The 20,303-nt window shown below is 47.0% G+C and overlaps 1 protein-coding gene across 1 annotated transcript in view; it reads right to left on the bottom strand.

Annotated features, from left to right (window-relative positions):
• Positions 1-20,303, bottom strand: part of YJU2B (YJU2 splicing factor homolog B) — a 986,874-nt gene that overhangs the window by 61,068 nt on the left and 905,503 nt on the right. The window contains exons 9-10 of the mRNA XM_044057152.1: positions 7,090-7,262; positions 4,394-4,532 (exon numbers count right to left, since the gene is read on the bottom strand). Coding sequence (XP_043913087.1) covers positions 4,394-4,532; positions 7,090-7,262 — 312 coding nt within the window. The remainder of the gene's footprint in view (positions 1-4,393; positions 4,533-7,089; positions 7,263-20,303) is intronic.

A 20,303-nucleotide genomic window follows, 5' to 3' on the forward strand; every position in this document is an offset into this window, starting at 1 on the left:
CTTTTAGGTTGATGTGCAGGTGAAGCTGGTCCTGCGTCCACAATCCTTGTACGCATTTGTCCAGCATGTGAGCCCCCCATCCTAGGTCTGAGGCGTCTGTTGTGATGGTTTGGCTTGCTTGATAGTTGTAAAAGGGTAGGCCTGGGTTTAACTGGCATGCTTGAGCCCACCATAGGAACTCCTGTTTTAGGCATGGGATTAGTGGAATTTCTGCTTCTAGGCTGTGCCTGTGTTGGGACCATAAATTCTTTAGGTACCACTGTAGTTTTCTCATATGCAGTCTGGCATGTGGGACCAAGATTATGCATGATGCCATGAAGCCCAAGGCCTGCAGAACTTTTCTTGCTGTTAGCTTGTTCCGTTTTGTTAGTGCCAAGAAGTAAAGAGGGAGCTCTTTTTGTTTTTCTGCAGTTAGGAATGCCATTTGTTTTACTGTGTCCAATTCCGCGCCCAAGAATGTCCTTGTTTGGGATGGAATCAGCCTTGACTTTTGTAAATTGACTGTGTATCCCAGTGCTTGTAGCAAGTAAATGACCCTTTGTAAATCTGTTGTCCGCTTGCTTTTGTTGTCCCCTTGTAGCAGGCAGATATAGTTTCGGGGTCTGCAAGTGGGGCCTTGTATAGGTGATGGATAAATTTGGATTCCCTGTAGTCTGCAGTGGGCGATTACTGATGCCAGGCATTTTGTGAATACTCTGGGCGCAGTAGATAAGCCAAAGGGCAATGCTGAGAATTGATAGTGCTCTGATCCTGCAAGAAATCTGAGGTATCTTCTGCAAATTGGTCGAATGGGGACATGCAGGTATGCCTCCTTGAGATCTAGAGTTACCAGCCAACACTACTTGCCCAGCATGGGAAGAAGTTGCTGTAGGGTCAGTATTTTGAATTTTGGGACAATGATGTATGTGTTTAAGGTGGACAGGTCGAGAATAGGTCTCCAACTTTTTTCCTTTCTTGGAACTAGGAATAGTCTGGAGTAGAATCCTTTGCCTTGTTCTGTTATTGGTACTCTTTCCACAGCTCTCATCTTTGTTAATTGCATTATCTGCTGTAGAGCTTCTGTTTTTTGATTTGGAGGCAGGTTTGGCATTCCTCTTTTGACTGGTAAAGTGTGGAAGTGGAACCGGTAACCTTGGTCTATGGTTTGCAAAATCCACTTGTCTTTTGTGATGTAGTGCCAGTTCTTCGAAAATAAGGTTAATTTTCCGCCTAGTGGTGCTGCTATTTGTTCCCTGGTAGGCGGAGTTAGAATCAAGTCACTGTGAATGTCCTGTTGTAGTGGTAGTGGCTGTGCCTGTGCCTCTGTTATTACCTTGCCACTGTCGTCCTCTGTAGGCACCCCCTCTGGATTGATTTCTGCCTCTGGAACGTCTATTCCTGCCCCTTTGGGATCTTGTGGAGTCAGGAAAGGACCAATTTTTGGCAGGCCAGTTCCTGCTAAACCTTGGGGGCTGAACCTGCAAGAAATCTTTAACCGTTTGTACAGATTTTGCCTTTTCTTCCATTTTCTTCATTACCTGCTGGGCAGGTGTACCAAACAAACTGGCCTTATCTATAGGAGCATCTAATAACTTAGCTTTAACATGATCCGGTAAGACCTGTTCCTTCAGCCATGCATGTCTTCTTATCACTGTGCCAGTCATGGCTGATCTAAATGAAGCCTCCAGTGCATCATAGCCACATTTTAAGGAATGGTTACTAACCTGTTGTATGTTATTTACCATTTCTAATACATATTTCTTATCTATAGTGTCATCAGAGGATAGCTTTTTAGTTAACTGATCAAGCATAAACTCTTGGTATTGTATCATGTGAAACTGACAGTTTAAAGCTCTAGCTGAGAGAGTAGCAGAGGTGTAAACTTTTTTGCCCCATCTGTCTAAAGACCTGGCTTCCCTTTCAGAAGGAATAGGGTTTTTTGCTGTGGTCGAGGCTACTGCCTTAGGCCCCTGGGATATAGTTTCGGGGTCTGCAAGTGGGGCCTTGTATAGGTGATGATGAGTGTCTGGCACCCTGTAAAATCTATCTGGTTTGGCAGGGGCTGGAGGTAAGGAATCTGGTGCAGTGCAGACATCATTAAATGCATCGTCCACAACAGAGAGGACAGGAGGTATAGCTAAGGGCCTGTGTTGTGGTAGGTGCAGAAAAGTCCTAAGTCTTTCTAGAATCTGAGAAATCCTGTTCCTGCCATTGGAATTGTTCTCTCATGGCATGTAAGGTTTCCCCAAAGGAGAATTCTTCTGGAGGAGAAGCAGCTGGAATGGATTCTTCAGCATCTGAGTCTTCATAATTGGAGAAAGGAGCCTCTGGCTGGTCTGTAATATCTGAGTCATCCGCAGAATCATCAGTGGACACAGGCTCGGGGGGCTCTGCTCTAGGTCTCTTTTCTGGGGGCTGAGAGGCCCTGTCTGAGTGAGATTGAGATCTTCTAATTAAGGATATCAAATCTTCTGCCAGAGTAAGCATTTGTGAACTAGAAGTGGGCCTGGTTGAGGGGTTTAGCAGGCACTGATTTAGTAGATTTGGCTGCTTTAGCCCTGGCAAAGGCCTTAATAGACATGGCTGCAGGAGGCCTAGCAGCACCACGTGCTGGGGTAGAGACATCCAAAGGGATGGTGTCTGATAAGTCACTAGCAACCACTGTTGTAGTTAAAATTTCTGAGGCCGATTCAAGTAAAGTAGCCGGAACCTCAGTAGTAGTCATTGATTCGGCTGTACTTTGATCAGTTTTCTCGGTTTCGCCGAAACCGAGACACTCATGGGTTTGCTTAACCATGGTTTCGCCGAAACCGCGGACCGCGAGTGTCGGTCTTTCTTTGCGTTTTTAACAATTTGGGTAGTCGGAGGATCCGACGGCATAATGTACGCAAAATCTGAGCCGAAAAACTGTTCAGCAAACTCCGACCGACGCCTAAGCGTTCGTCGGTTGAAGGAAGCACAGGCCGAACAGGCTGCTACGTCGTGGTCTGGGCCTAAACAAGGCAAACAGTAAGAGTGGAAATCTTTATGAGGTATTTGTTTCCCACAAGTTAAACAGTTATTGACTTTTTCTGACATCGGCTGAGGCAAGAAAGAGTCCCCAACGGGGTACTTAGCTTTTAGAAGTCTTCGAAGGAGTATTCGGTAGTAGTAATCTCTGGATCTGACCGTCCGGCACTTGCGAACAGCTTCTGCTTCGGGCGCCACGCGGCAAGAAAGACTGAGGAAAATGGCGTCGGCTGATGCCTTTATACCCGAAGACCAGCAGAGATGACGTCGGGTGAAGTGCGACATCAGCCGAAGCCGGACCCGGACTTTGGAATCCGGCCGACCGAAGGGCTGCCTGACGACAGGACAACCCAGTTGTTATGACTGCAGATGCATCCATGAAGGACATCTGCACTTTACTGTGTGTATTTGTTATCCTTTCCTCATATCTGGTGTTAGTGGTGAGGATTGAGGCTCCTTGATTGCTGGGCCAGGACGAGGGCATCACAGGATGCATCAAAATTGTGCCTAAATATGCCCAAGACAGAAATATGGATGACAGCATGGCGTTAAATGTACCAACCTTGTTCACTAGTATCTGCCACTAATGTAGCAGACAGAGACCTAGCAGACTGTAAGCAGGCAAAAATCCAGCAGTTTCTCAAAGTTTTGTTCTTCACTTACATGGAAAGAAGCTGAAAAGTATGAAGAAAATGCACAGACAACTGTAAGATGTGAAATGTAATGCAATAATCCCATGATGCAATGACTTGACAACTAATGACAGGATGAAATTGGACGTGGCAGCATTGCTGAAGACAACAGTGAGAATACAAATGTTTAAATATTTGTACAAAGTTAAGAAAACACAGACTTGGGGTTGTCAAGCACTAGCAGGATATTATTACTGTGTGATCTGGCCTTGTCTGCTGTGTACAGCTGTGCAGGAGGTATTATGAACAGTTATGGTAATCTATTGGATAAAAAGGCATGGAAAGCTGGGACTCTGCTTAAACCTCAGCAACTTGGGGAAAGGCAAAGACATATCCAAAGTACTTAAATATGCTCAGGAGAGAAATATTGAGGACAATGGTGAAATAAATGTAGCCATGTAAAACCTGATCACTAAAAGCCAAGCAATTAAATCAAAAAAGAAAAAAAAAATAGTTACACACCTACAAGAAGGAAGCTTTGCTGAATAGTCTAGTACTTGCATTATGACAGATCCTACTTGCCTTGTTCAGTACTGTCACAGAAAGCTCAGATAGAAAGTAATGTGACTCGGGACTCTTTCTGCAAAAGCATAATGTATTCCCCATGAAGAGGCCTCTTTTTCCTGTCAGTGGTATGGTGGAGCCTTCAGAAGACCCCACCTGATTAACCAGTACATTGACGGACCATACTAAAATGAAAAAGCAAGACTCACAGTCAGGGCTTCGATACTTGAGCAGCGAGGCTAGCCGTTTATCCTCCTCGGACTCTGGAATCAGAGGGATGCTCAGTGATGCCTTGCTCATGAGTGCTGCATCGTGCTCCTCTTCTTCTTTTATGATCTTTTTCTCCTCCTAAACGAAACGAAAAAATGCACTAAACAGGATTATGACATTACAGATAGAAGTTATGAAAACAGAGCCAATATGTACTGTCGAAATGAGCAAACAATCTGTCTACACCATCAGTAATGCGTTTACTGAAGCATACAATATCATACAGGTGCAATTATGGCCATTACTCTGTTTGATGCTAAATGAAGTGGTTTTCCTTGTGTGCTTTAACTATGGAAGCAGACATCCCTCACATATGCCTGCATGCACAAGAACAGGACCCAGAAGCTATCTCCACAGACTGAGCCCACAGAATGGGAAGGGATATCATTTTTAAAAACAAAGATCACCTCCCATCCAATGAGGATGAGTGTGAATTCCACAGTTCATATTAATCACCTCTCCTGTCAGACATTCAGTGACGTAGGTGAAAGGACAATTCTACAATACTATCAAATCCAAAATCATACTTGCTAAGTCAGACAGAAACAAATTCAGCACCACAGCCCAAATGACAGATAATTAGAAACAAAACAGGATAGAGTATCTCCACCTTTTCATTAAGATGCCCTCCTGACAGCCTGCTGGTCTCAGTGCTGCTAATGACTCAAGAGGATGAAATACATAACTATTCTGTAGATGTTTTCATCACACAGACTCCTCTCGACCAACAATGTTTGTTACTTCATTCCATGTACTCATAGTTAAAACATTTACTGAAGCTGTCACTCCAGCACCATCTAGCTACATCTACTGCCTCAGCTGCCATGGACATGCACCACCCTTCACTAAAGAAAGAACACACACAAATTGAAGGCCAGTGCTGTGACACAGCCCACAGCATGAAGGCTGGGTACAGGCCTTCTTGTTCAATTGTCAGCACAACCACCATGCACTGATCTCTCCAGTAGAGGAGCTAAGCAACTACTTAGGAAGGAAAACCACCATATAATCTTTTTGTACTTCCTGTGCCCAGCACAGTGCCAGGCTAACTATTTCAGCAACACACTCCTGCTATTCCTGATTTGTGCCGATGGAGGCAACAGTCAGACTGACAAGGAATTATGTCATCATACTGACCATAAGGAATATTTCAACCTTTATTCCAAGCCTACTCTCCTTATTTACTTATACAGTTCTCGAAGATAATCACCCAGTCTCTACAGCAATGCTCCAGTAGGTGTGTGGAACAGTATGACACACATTCCAAGGTAGGTAAAACAAACTGCTAAAATGCTGCATCCCTCGGCAATACCTCTGACACCTGTGCCTCTGATCCAGGCTTTTTACATCACTGATGCACACCTGGCCAGCTACACCAATGGGAGGCTTGAAATGTACAATATTTATTTTAAACTGTGATGTAATGTTGTCATTCTAATAGTATTTGGGCAGCAGCACACAGTAATGCCTTACATTAGGAATGTAAAGCAGGATGGCTTATCAGATGCTGCCAAAAAAGTCTTAAGGTGCAGAACCCTTCCATGGGTGTTATGCCCCTGTTTGTGTGTGTGTTTATATGCAGTAAGCTTATTTATTCATCTCCTCTTATCTGGCATCCCATTATGGACTTCTGCAACTTCCTCAGAACTCAAGAGCTAAGAGTGTCCGGACTATGCCACCATATCAACAGAGCAGCATGCTCTTTGGTATCCGAACTGGGAAAAGGTGTGAAGGAGCAGTAGCAGCACAGGCCGCAGGGATCCCCACTACAAAGATGATGCCTACCTGCTCCCTCCCTTCCTTTAAATAGTCAGGCATACTGTTGATTTGATGTCATTCCTTTTGTATGCACTATTAAGTCGGCATCATACTCAATGCATACCTAACTCTCAAAGGCAGCAGCCATTAAGTAATTCAGCCTTCCTCAGTGCAGCTGTCCCTTCTTGCTTTGGCTCATCTCAACACTGTAATCCCATCTCTCCACCTCACCATCTCTAGCTTCCTCATGTATCTCCCTTCCTCCTCTCAGAGGCTGCCTTTCTCACTAACAGCCTGGCTCATCATAGGGGCTGCTATATTCCCCATGTCTGTCTTCCTTATTATAACCCGCCAACTCTTGACATTGTTACTCTCCTGCCTATGCATACGACATCACTACTGTAACACTCCTCTTCATAGAGGTAACCTCCTATCCAAGACTGTCCCTTCTCATCTTAGTTTATCTCCTTCCTGCAACCCTGTTCTACTTCCTTGCAACTACCCTCATCATCTCTTACATTGTTCCTTAGAGTAGGCACTCTCCATATGATCAGAGTCCCTTTATGAATCAGTCCCTTTCATCACAGATGTCCTCACCATGGTTAGCCCTGCTAATGAGCATAGTTCACTTTTAAGCTTAGCTTACCTGTACCACAAATGGAAGCCCAACATCTGCAACAAAGGCCAGGCTACACAGAATGCTGTTTTTCTCTCAGTTTTCAGCATAAATAAAAATAATAACTGCAAACTTCACAACACTGTGCAGTTATACCTTTGTAAAATCACAAAGTTTCTTATCACATGACACAATGGAATTTCAAATGCAAGCCAGGCCAACCTTCAGCTTTATTTATTACTGCAATTTACAAACACGTACCCGAAACTTCTTCCGCAGCATGCTGTTGAGTTCAAAATCATCCTTCCAGATGCTCTGCATTTCTTGGATATTTACCAGAGTGGGAATGACTTTCTGTAGCTTCTGCTGGTCATCTGTGCCATGTTCCAAACGATACATGGCATCTGTTTCCAGCTTCTTTTTTTCTTCATGATCTGAATTTGAAACAAAAAAGTTAGTGCACTCTAATATCCAAGTACAAAATACACGTTTGCTGGTGATGCACGCAGTGAGGCATCCTTAAACAAGCTGTCCGAGCAGCAGTCAGCCACAGCAGTGGCCCCTTTCTCCAAAGTTAACATGAAGTGGTCAGGCTACAAATATTACCACTGCAAACCATTTAAACTGATAGATGTTCTGTATGAAACAACTGCTTCGATGTGTTACAGTGAGCAGGGGAATGGAACCCAATGGTCACACAGTCACTACAAAACTGATGACTTGTTTTAGGGTATACATTCAATGCATTCCATAGCACGTGAGGTATACAGCTTTATTTGCTAAATGCCATCGACAGTGTGCATTATATCATGTGATATACATTTCTTCTAGAAGTAGTGTGAATAAACAGCTCATGTAGTCTACAGCATATCCACAGTGTCTCTGCTACACAGTAATAATTCTGACACTCAATACTACATAGTAACAGTGAATAAACTGATCTGCAGAAGTGATGGAATGCATTAGTTCTCAACAGTCTGAACAGTTATAATTTGCAGTTAGAAGAAAATTATTTAGTTACAACTGCCAAGAATTCTCTCACTCTTAGGCAATTTAGCAGAAAACTGGAAGCTTTGGATCTGAAAATGTGACTTATTCCTCAGTATGAGCAAAGATTAGAAGCCTTGGGAAGGTACAGAATACCATATTTGTGTAGAATGTTGGTGAGGAAACTGTGAAGGTATTCAACACATTTACTCTTCTTGAAGGGAAAAAATACAGAAAGCAGAAACTGAATAAAGTTTATGAATTGCTGTGAGCCTAGAAGGAACTTCTCATCTCCTTGCCATTTGTTTTTCACAAGAGTGCGTGTTCTTTAAAGACTAGAGATGCTTATGTCACTGATATAAAGAATTAAGTCAAAGACTGCAAATTCAGTGAGCTGAGACAGAATAATTAATGGTAAAATAAGAGGCAGGCTCTTAGGATTAACAGACTTGACCACATCAAAAGCTGTAGATGCAAGCATAGCAAGAAAAATTCTTAGTACACAGTTAAAAGAAGACTTGAATGAAGAAATGGATGTGTGCAAGACAATTAGAAGTTATGTACCTACCATAATGTTCCATGTTAGTTGTCTTCTCTCGCCTTCTTTCTTGCTGGATGGGTTCGGAGCCGATCCTCGGCTCCGACTCGGCACTTGCTAAGCTCAAGATTCACTTCCACCAGCTCGAGGCAGCCCCATATCCCATGATGCAAAGCGGCGATTACCCAGATCTCGTTTGGTAGCTAGAGGAAAAAATACCTACCATCTTCCCCCAAGGGAAGAGGAACAACTAACCTGAGAAAAAAACTGTAAGGGCAACCCAGGTAACTAAGTGCAGAGCTAACTGGTGTTCATGGGAGAAATCTCCCAGAGAAGAGGATAGTTCAAGGTCTGTCCAGGCTAGGGGGACAGGAGGGAGGGACACAAGAAAGAAGGCGAGAGAAGACAACTAACATGGAACGTTATGGTAGGTACATAACTTCTAAATGTTAAGTTGTCAATCTCGCCTTCATTCTTGCTGGATGGGACCGCGTCCCTAGCACCTCTATCCTGGGTGGCTCAATGGAACAGACTCTTGAGAACTGTGGAACCAAAACTCGCCCTGTCCCTGGAGGCCAAATCCAATTTGTAATGTGAGACGAAGGTATGAGGAGTGGCCCAAGTGGCTGCTGCACAAATAGTGTCTAAGGGTAGTCTAGCCTGAAAGGCTGTAGATGTGGCTAGGCCTCTGGTAGAATGTGCTTTTGGTATTGAGATCAGCTGTTTGCCCCTAAGCTGATAAATGTAAGAAATAGTGGAAGACAGCCATCTGGATAAGGTCACCTTAGAAACAGGGAGACCTTTCTTATTTTCAGCATAAGAAAGAAAAAGCTTATCAGACTTTCTAGATTGCTTTGTTCTGTCCAAGTAATATCTGAGTTGGCGATTAACATCTAGGCAATGCAATTTTTGATCCGCCCTGTCAGAATAATTGGGAAAAAATACTGGAAGATCAATAGATTGGTTTAAATTTGTCTTAGAAGCAACCTTGGGCAAAAAGGACGGATTAGTTCTCAAAGATGCTCTATCCTTGTGGAAGACCAAGTAAGGGGGACGAACACAGAGAGCATGAAGTTAAGACACCCTTCTAGCCGAAGTAATAGTGACTAGAAAGAGTGTCTTCCAAGAGAGAAATTTCAACGAGCATGTAGCAGTCGGTTCAAAAGGGGGAAGTATTAAGGATGCCAGCACTAAATTTAGATCCCACTGCGGTGGAGGATCCCTAACAGGGGGTTTAAGTAGGAAGATCCCTCTGAGAAAGGCTTTGCAAAGTTGGTGAGACATAATGTTCTGGTCTGCAAATCCGACATGAAAATTCGAGATTGCTGCCAGCTGGACTTTAACTGTGGAGGAAGAAGAACCAGAGTGAAAAATTTCAGCTAGTAAGTCCAAAACTGACTGAATAGGGGCAGTAAAGGGATCTATGTTCTTAGACCTTGCCATTTGCTAGAGTAAATCCTTCTAGTAGAGGACTTTAGAGAAGCTACTATGATATCCCTAACGGGATTAGAGATCATAGGAAGCCTGGCTAAGGAAGGAAGTGGAGCAACCAAGCAGTGAGGTTGAGGGAACGAATGGACCGGTGCAGTTGACCCGACTGGTGGGTCAGAAGATCTGGAATTGGGTCCAGATGCCAAGGCTGCACTAAGAGATGTCGATGAAGGAACGGGAACCAAATTTGTCGAGGCCAGTAAGGAGCAATGAGAATCAACTTGGCTCTCAAGTCGGTAGCTTTCCTGAAGCACTTGAGGAATCAACGGAAAAGGGGGAAAAGCATAAAGAAGTCCCCGGGGCCAATCCTGGGTTAGAGCGTCTCTGGGGGGATGGCCTGGAAGTGGAAAGAGAGAGAAGAAGTCTGAGCATTTGCTGTTTTGGGGTGTAGCAAAAAGGTCGCAGCAAGGAGGGCCCCACTTCTGAAAAATCTCTTCCGCTATAGATTGTTTGAGAGACCACTCGTGAGGCATGAGTATAGCTCTGCTCAACCTGTCCGCTATGATGCTGGTTTTCCCAGGGATATGCGTTGCTATCAGAAACAGCTGAGAGGAGATAGCCCATTGCCAAAGTCTGAGAGCTTCTCGAGACAGAGGATAGGACTTGGTCCCGTCCTGTTTGTTGATATACCATACTACGGACATGTTGTCCATGTTAACTGCGATAGTTCCTAAAGGAAGAAAGTCATTGAGGGCTTGCAACGTTAAAAGCACTGCTCTCATCTCTAGGACATTTATATGCAGGTGGTATTCGAACGGTTGCCACGTGCCATGGACCATCCTGCCCTGATAATGCCCCCCCACCCGATCAGGGAGGCATCCGAAGTGGCCGTGGCTACCGGGGCCGGGGGGACAAATGGTCTGCCCTGATGGACTAGGGGGGAAGAAATCCACCAGGATAGGTGGCTCTTGCAGATCTGTGTGACAAGGATCTTGTGACGCATGGGCAACTGCTGGAAGGACCATTGGGTAAACAACATCCACTGTAGGAGACGCATGTAAAAGCGGGTCAGAGGAAGAAGTGTGATGGCAGCTGCCATTAGGCCTAACACTTTCAGGACCAACCTGGCTTGTACCCTTTTGCTGAATAGGATGATCCGAACATGATTTTGGATATCCAGGATTCTTTGATTTGTTAGATTTGCTGACATCCGAGTAGTGTCTAGATCTGTGCCTATAAAGGTAATAGATTGGCAAGGCGATAAGGAAGACTTTTCGAAGTTGACAGAAATCCCTAACTGGCTGCAGAGACGTAGAGTGTAATCCCTGGCCTGGAGAAGTTGATGCCTGGTGGTGGCTGTGAGGAGCTAGTCGTCTAGGTACGGAAACACCTGGAATCCCTGACGTCTCAGGTGAGCCGTGACCGCTGCCATGCATTTGGTGAACACTCTGGGGGCTGTGGTGAGACCAAAGGGCAGGGCTCTGAATTGAAAATGACTGGTCTCCAGCCGAAAGCGGAGAAACCTTCTGGAGCGTCTGTGGATTTTTATGTGATAGTATACATCCTGAAGGTCTATAAAGCACATCCAGTTGTCTTTGTCCAGAAAGGGCAAAATCAATTGAAGTGTGACCATCCGAAATCTCGTCTTTTTGACAGACTTGTTTTGTCTGCTGAGGTCTAATATTGGTCTCCAGTCTCCCGTCTTTTTGGGGACCAAAAAGAACCTTGAGTAGATTCCGGATTCTAAATGGCCTGCTGGAACTGGCTGGATGGCCCTTTTCTCTAGAAGTTTTGAAACCTCTAGCTTTGCAATTTCCCTTAGACCGGGTGGAATGTCTGGAAGGGATCCTTTTTGAAGGAAGGGGCTTTTCTCTAAAGGTATTTTGTAACCCTTGGATATGATCGACTGTACCCATTTGTCTTGAGAAAGGGAAAGCCAGGCTTCTGGGTACAGTGACAATCTCCCCCCGACTGCCTCCAAGGGTGGGCAGTCGGGCAACACCTCAGGGATGTTGGAAGGGCTTGTCAGAGAGAGGCTCTCTGCTGCCCTGGTTCTGCGGACCCCCTCTGCCTCTAGGGCGGCGTCTGTTGGTATTATCCCCTCTGCCTCTGGGGGTAAACTGACCACGTGCGTCAGGCGTGACTCCTTGAGATTTTCGGAACCACATTTTCCCTCCCTTCTCACCTTTGGGGTAAGGTCTTGAAGGGGTGGAGAAACGGACTCCTATGGCAGAAAGAGTCTTGCCATCTTGCTCGCACCTGGTCAAAGTGTCCTTCACCTGAGGTCCAAACAAAGTTGTCCCATCGAAGGGAGAGTTTGTGAAGGACGCCTTAAAGGGGTCTGCAAAATTGCAAAGTCGCATCCAGGATTGACGTCTGAGAGCCACTCCTGTGCCTGCAGCTCTACTTGCTCCATCGGCTGCATAAGAAATGAGCCGCATGGAGGAGTTAGTTATGGAATTTAGGATTCCCAGCTGAGAGGCAATCTTCTCTTGAGCCCCAGCAGCTGACGGATCCTGTACCACATCACCCAATTCCTTGAGGATATCTCTTTGAAGTCGGGTGAAGTGACATAGATAATTCAGCGAACGCATAGCAAAGGTCGCTGAGGAAAACATCCGCTTACCATACCTGTCCATGGTCCTAGACTCCTTGTTAGGAGGATGGACCGGTACGGAAGGATCTGCAAGTTCCTTTTTGGTGGCGGCCGCCACCACCATGGCATCAACCGGGACACCTTTGGTGAGAAACTGTTTTTCAGTGGGGGCCGTGATAAATTTAGAAGGCCTCCTGGGGACTGGTTCCACAGAATCAGGAGATGCCCATGCCTTTCGAGCTATCACATCCATGAGGGGGTCGAAAGGCGGAGACACCCAGGAGGTGGAGGGTCGAGATCCAAAAGCCTCCAGGTATACCGACTCATCCTCGGAGGGGTTAATGGAGGGCCAGTTCCCCCTCTGTTTCAGGAGTTCAAGAATGCCTGAAAAGGAGACATCCTCAGAGGGGGATCTTGGGGACCCCTCCGACTCATCTAAGTCGGTATCTGATGTCGTAGACTCAGGGGAGTCTAAATGCTTCCTCTTGCAGGTCCTCTTACGCGGGGGTTCCCCTGAAGGATCAGGAGAAACCTCGGAAGAGGAAGGTATTCCCAATGGGGAAACCTGGGGCGATGGATCTCTGGGTCCGGGAGCAAGAGAGTGGGAAGAGATATCTACAGGCACTGAAGAGGGAGGAGCTAAAGAGACCGACTGTTGACTCAGCTCGGGGGCTAGTACACTCCTCATCACCTCGAAGGCTCCCCTCCCGGGGAGGGCCGAGAGCTCCCGCTCTGAGGAAACAGGAATCCCCAACCCCACCGAAAGGGAAGGCTCCGAAGCAGATGTCGGTGCCGAGCTTACCAAAGCCGAAGCTCTGAGAAGGAGAACGGGGTCGGACAAGGGTCCGATGCCACTCGCCCCCTCGGAACCGACAAGGGAAGCCCGACGACCGGATCCCTCCAAGGACGGTCTCAAGGAGGAGATAGGAGTCGAAGACGACAGAGCCGAAAGGAGTGGTATCTGCTCCGAAGCACCAACAGTCACAGTTCCAATAAGCTCCGGCTCCGAGCTCTGAAGGAGAGTCGAAGGAGGAATTTCTGGAGGGTGTGGAATAGCGGTCGTCTGCTGAGACGGGCTATGAAGCATCTGGGCCAGTGCCTGTGATTTCAGCAGTCTACTCACCACTCTCTTCAAGTCATGGTCTGAGAGTATGGAAGACCTTGAGGATCGGCTCCGATGGCTCCGCTCCAAAAGTAAGGGAAAGGACGGAGCTGAATGAATAGACTCCAGCGACGGAGATCTGGATCTCTTTCTAGACGGAGCCATCGGAGCCGAAGAACCTTCGGTTCCAGTTGGAGCCGACAACTTGTCGGCTCTGAGCTGGGTCAGAGATGTGTCGGCTCCAGCCGGGGCCGACACAGGCATGGAAGCAAGAGTATCGGTGCCGATACCGAACCTTCAGAGATGGAAGGATCGGCTCCAGCCGGAGCCGATCTCGACTCCGAGGGAGTCGGAGCCAAAGCCGAAGGCTTGGACACTGAAGCCTGGGCCTTGGGAGGCTTTGAGGGCTTCCCCGAGACAGACTTAGCAGGGGAGCTCTCAGGCTTTAATAAGCCCCTGAGAATGAGTTTATTTCTACGTTCCTGCAGGACTCTTTGGCTGAAGGAGTGGCAAATAGCACAGGAGTCCTGCAGGTGTAGAGGTCCCAGGCAATAAATACAAGAAGTGTGACCATCTGTCAGAGACATCTTCTGACAGCACGAGTCACACTTCTTGAAGCCTGAGACCCTAGCCTCTTTTGACATGACTGAGTACCTAAATCACACACACACCACACAGTCCGTCCAAAAATTAAACTAGTTTAACAAAACCAAGTACAGGGAAAAAACACACAGACACACCCAAACAAACCCTGACAGGAAATATACAGGAGGGGTAAAGACCTAAGGCCAGACTAGTAAAAAATATGAATAAAGGGAACGGGACACTAACGGGAATAGGGCTAAGTGAATCGGAAAGTAATATATATAAAAATAAAGTACTGGGGTGGACTAAAGTCTCAGACAAAAAGGTAGAAAAATTCACTTACCAGGAGCTGGTAAAAAGTTACCTCATCAGCGAAGCGGCAAACGAGATCTGGGTAATCATGCATCATGGGATATGGGGCTGCCTCGAGCTGGTGGAAGTGAATCTTGAGCTTAGCAAGTGCAGAGTCGGAGCCGAGGATCGGCTCCGAACCCATCCAGCAAGAATGAAGGCGAGATTGACAACTTAACATAATTAGAAGTTATGTCCTTACCATAACGTTCCATGTGGAGTGTTCATCTCGCCTTTGTTCTTACACCTGGGTTCGGAGCCGATCCTCGGCTCCGTGTCGGCCGCCTGCAAGCTCTGCATCGAGAAGAAGCTCGAGACCAACCTAACTCCCACAATCCCCCTCTGCCTTTACCTCAGATCTAGTTTGCAAGCAAACCAGCAGTCAGAGAGAGAACACACTCATGCAAAAAATTACATAAATGCAAGATCACTTATATCTATATATATATATATATATATATATATATATATATATATATATATATATATATATATACATACATATGTACATCATATATATGCAACAACTGCGAATGCAGAATCAGAATAATCCAGACCAGGCACCAAACCGAACGTTCTTCCTGAGGGTGGGAGGGTGGGAATGTAAGAACAAAGGCGAGATGAACACTCCACATGGAACGTTATGGTAAGGACATAACTTCTAAATGTGAGAGTGTTCGATCTCGCCGTTTGTTCTTACACCTGGGAAGCGTCCCTAGCTCCATGTTCCTGAGGAACTCACGGGAGAACATTCTTGAGCACAGTGGAACCAAAGGTTGCCCTGTCCCTAGAAACCCTGTCTACTTTGTAATGAGAGATGAATGTATGTGGTTTAGACCAAGTAGCAGCTGCACAAATAGTGTCTAATGGTAGGCGAGCTGCATGAGCCAGGGATGTAGACACTGATCTTGTGGAGTGTCCCTTGGGTTTGACAGATAAAGTTTGATTTGAAGAATCATAAACGAATATAATGCAATCAGTTAGCCATTTGGAAAGGGTTCGTTTAGTAACCGCTATACCTTTCCTGCTGTCAGCAAAAGCTACAAAAAGTTGATCAGATTTCCTGTGATCCTTTGTTCTATCCAAGTAAAATCCAAGTTGTCTATGGACATCCAACTTGTGTAACATATACTCCAATTTATTGGAGTGATTTTTGAAAAAGGTAGGTAATTCAATGGATTGATTAATGTTATTAATAGAGCAAACTTTGGGGGAGAAAGGATGGATTAGTGCGAAGAGATACTCTATCAGAGTGAAAATCAAATAAGGGTGTTTAAGAGCCTGAAGCTCAGATACTCGCCTAGCGGATGTAATGGCTACCAAGAAGAGGGTCTTCCACGACAAATACTTCAATGGACAAGAGGAGGCTGGCTCAAATGGTGGTAACATTCATTTGGATAATAAAAGGTTTAGATTCCAAGGCGATGTAGGAGTTCTAACTGGTGGTCTAATATGGAAAGACCCTTTTTAAAAAGGCCTTACAAAGTCTGTGAGCCATAATAGGTGCCCCACATTCTTCCACATGAAAGTTGGAAATGGCAGCCAATTGCACTCTTAAAGTGGCAGGAGACGCTCCTTGGCGGAATAATTCTGTTAAAAACTCCAAGATCTTGTTTAACGGAGCTATGACAGGGTCCAAGTGCTGTGAATTTGCCCAGAATACAAAACGCTTCCATTTACTAGTGTAGGTCTTTGTAGTGGACGCTTTATGAGAAGCCACTAGTATATTCTGAACTGCAGGTGAGAGAAGATCAGACCTGGCTAAGAAGGGAAGCGGAGCAGCCAAGCTGCTAGATGGAGTGACCAGAGCGAGGGATGGGGTACCCCTGACGAATGAGTCAGTAGATCTGGCTCTGGGTCCAGGATCCAAGGTCCCCGAATGCGGTGTGCCAGAAGAAAGGGAAACCAAATTTGACGAGGCCAGAATGGGGCAATGAGGATTATAGTCCTTTGCAGGTTGTTGGCTTTCTGGAGAAACTTTGCAATCAAGGGGAAAGGAGGAAAAGCGTACAGGAGACCCGGGGGCCAATCGTGAATCAGCGCATCCCTGGGGACTTCCCCTGGAGGGGGTAATAGGGCAAAGTAGCTCCTGCATTTGGCGTTCATTGGAGACGCAAAGAGGTCGCAGGAAGGCTGGCCCCACTTGCGAAAAATCTTCTTCGCAACTGACTGAGGGACCACTCGTGAGGCAGCAGGATTGCTCTGCTCAGCCTGACGGCTATGACGTTGGATGACCCCGGGATATGCGTTGCGATCAGAAAGCGACCCGTGGACTCCGCCCATTGCCAAATTCTCATGGCCTCTCTGCATAGCTGATAAGACTTGGTTCCCCCTTGCTTGTTTATGTACCAGACTACGGACATATTGTCCGTCTGAACTGCAATAGTCCCTAGAGGAAGAAGGGGAGCAAAGTGTTGCAACGCTAGAAACACTGCCCTCAACTCTAGAACATTGATGTGCAGATTGTACTCTAATTTTGTCCATTCGCCTTGGACTGTCTGTCCCTGAAAGATGCCCCCCCACCCTATCAGGGAAGCGTCCGTGGTCACCGTAGCTGTCGGCGTGGGTAGCACAAATGGTCTTCCGCTGGAAAGGTTGCAAGTCTGAAGCCACCAGACTAGGTGTGATTTGCATGTGTTCGTGATCAGAATTTCGTGTGTCAGAGGTAGCTGTTGGAACGACCATTGTGCAAACAGTAGCCATTGTAGAACTCTCATGTGCAGTCTTCCCAATGGTATCGCAATGAGAGAAGCTGCCATGAGACCCAAAACCTTCAGAACCAGTCTTGCTGGGGATTTTCTGGATGACAGAAGAAGAGATATGTGGCTTTGTAGTGAGACTATCCTTTCTGGAGGAAGCCTTAGAATTAAATGACGCGTATCCAATTCCGCTCCTATGAATGAGATATGCTGTGATGGCTGTAGTAAAGATTTTTCGAAATTTACGGAAATTCCGAGGTGCACACAAAGCTGTAGAGTGTAATCCCTGGCCTGTATTAGTTGACGCTGGGTGGTGGCAGAAAGGAGCCAGTCGTCCAGATACGGAAACACCTGGAATCCTAGGTGTCTCAAGTGAGACGCTACCACTGCCATGCATTTGGTGAAAACCCTGGGGGCTGAGGTCAGACCAAAGGGCAGGGCTCGAAACTGAAAGTGGCTGGCTCCCAGCCGGAAGCGCAAGTGATCCCTGGACGCCCTGGCCATTTTGATGTGGTAGTATGCGTCCTTCAGATCTATTGAGCACATCCAGTCGTCCTTCTGTAAGAATAGAAGGATCGATTGAAGCGTGACCATTTGGAACTTTTCTTTCTTGACGAAGGTATTGAGGTTGCTTAGGTCCAGAATCGGCCTCCAGTCCCCTGTCTTCTTTGGAACTAAAAAGAACCTTGAGTAAGTTCCGAATCCTCTTTGGTCCGCTGGGACTGGTTGGATGACTTTTTTCTAGCAGCTTTGAAATTTCTATAGCTGCTGGGTCTCGCAGATGGGGTGGCACATCTGGGAGTCTTCTCTTTGGAATGGGGGGGGGATAGGAAGAGTATTCTGTAGCCTCTGGTAACAACGCTTTTTACCCAGTTGTCTGAAGTAAGATTTTGCCAGGCCTGAGGGTATAAAGCTAAGCGACCCCCGACTGCCTCCAGAGCAGGACCATCGGGCCTCCTCTCAGGAGTGCTGGAAAGGTTTTCCAGGGGGGGTATCCCTGTCACCTTGGTTTTGCGGACCCCCTCTGCCGCCAGGGCGGCGTCTTCCACCTCTGCCCCCTCCTCTGCCTCTAGAGGGGGCATCACCCTGTGTGCCTGGGAAAGATCCTTGGGGTTTTCGAAACCACATTTTTCCACCGCGTTGCCCTTTGGGGTACGGTCTGGATGGGGTGGAAAAACGGACTCAGACAGCAGACAGAGTCTTTCCCTCCTGCTCACACCGGGTAAGGGTCTCCTTTACTTTGGGGCCAAAGAGAGTGGCACCGTCAAATGGGGCGTTAGTAAAGGAAGACTTGAAGGCTTCCGCAAAGGAACATAAGCGCATCCAGGATTGTCTACGAAGAGCAATCGCTGAAGCCGCTGCCCTACTCGATCCTTCGGCTGCGTATGAAATCAGCCTCATGGACGAGTTTACAATGGATGTAAGGGTATTGAGTTGTGCTGTAACTTTTTCTGAGACAGCAGCATCTGTAGTACCCTGGAGGGTATCTCCCAACTCTTTGATTAGATCCCTCTGTAGTCGTGTGAAGTGGGTCAAATAGTTCAGGGATCGCATAGAAAAAGCCGCTGAACTAAAATGCGCTTCCATTACCTGTCCATAGTCCTAGAATCTCTGTTAGGGGGATGGACAGATGAGGAAGATTCCGACATCTCCTTTTTCGTGGCCGCTGCCACCACCATAGCGTCCACTGGAACTCCCTTAGTTAGATAAGCCTTGTCTTGGGGTGCAGTAATATACTTATTAGGCTTTCTAGGGACTGGCTCCACCGTGTCAGGCGTCTCCCACGCCCTTCGAGCAATCAGCTCCATTAACTCATCGAAGGGCGGAGTGACCCAGGAGGAGGAAGGGCGAGCACCAAATGCCTTCAGCAAGACTGACTCATCCTCAGAAGGGGGGAGGGATTGCCAATCACCTCTCTGCTTTAGGATCTCCAAGATGTCAGAAAGAGAGACATCTTCTGAGGGTGACTTTGGGGACCCTTCTGACTCATCCAAGACAGTGTCGGATGTCAAAGATTCTTGTGGAGAATCTAAGTGTCTCCTCTTACACAATCTTTTCCTAGGGACTTCTTCGGGGGGAGCATCCGAAGAAGCCTCCGAGGAAGAGGGGGCACCCTCCAGGGGTGGCTGAGACACAGGTGCTCGACGCTTAGATGTAGCCGTGGGTGCAGAGGAGGATAACGGTCCTTTATGGGGAGGAGAAGCTGTTCCTGCTGATGTGGTTGTCTGGGTAGACAACACCTTCCTCATGAGGTCGAAGGCCCCCGGGTCCCGAGTCGAGGTATCTCCCGGTTCCGAAGAAATGGGAAGAATCCCCGAAACAGGCACCGAAGGCATCGACCCCGAGGACGGAACCGAGTCGATCCGAGCCGAGGCCCCAAGAGGGAGAGTCGGAACCGAAACATCGGTCCGACTCTTGGTCCCGGAACCAAGGATGGATCTTCGGCTCCGAGACTCCGGTACCGGATTCGATGGAGTCGAGGTGAACGGAGCCGACAGAGAAAAGGACGGTTCTGGCACCGAGGGCTCCACAATCAGCAGATCAGCTTCTTCCGGCTCCAAAGACTGGACCGGTCTCGGAGGAGGAACAGATGGAGATAATGGAAGGCCTTCAAGTCTCGACACCAATTGAGAGGAGACCGAGATGAGTTTGGATAAGGCCGTATTCTCCATTAACTTCTGCACCACGCGGTCTACATCGGTGTCAGAGAGGGGTCTGGAAGAACGGGTCGAAGGAATCGAAGACGGAACCGACCTCAACAGTGTCGGGGGAGGGAGCTCCGTCACCGGTTCCAAGACTCGAGGCTCGGACACTGACAACAGTTGAACACTCGGTCCCGAAGTCTGTGGAACCGGTGATCGAACTTTAACTGAAGAGCTCGGAGCAGATGACTTGGGCTCCGATGTCTTCGATTCCTTCGAGGATTTGGATGCCTGGTCTGAAGCATCCAGAGCCTCTTGAAAAGTAGGTTTTAACAAACCCCTATCCATGAGTTTCATGCGCCTATCTTTCATGACCCTCCCACTGAAAGAATGACAAATTGAACAGTCTTCTTGCAGATGGAGAGGGCCAAGACAGTAGACGCAGGAACTATGATTGTCAGTAACTGACATCTTTTGCCCACATTGGCAACGTTTAAACCCCGATTTAGCTTTCTCAGACATTTTTGTACAGCTAACAATAGGG

This window comes from Protopterus annectens, chromosome 15.part0 (genome assembly GCF_019279795.1).
Source record: "Protopterus annectens isolate FY-2018-M chromosome 15.part0, PAN1.0, whole genome shotgun sequence".
Classification (NCBI taxonomy): Eukaryota; Metazoa; Chordata; order Ceratodontiformes; family Protopteridae; genus Protopterus; species Protopterus annectens.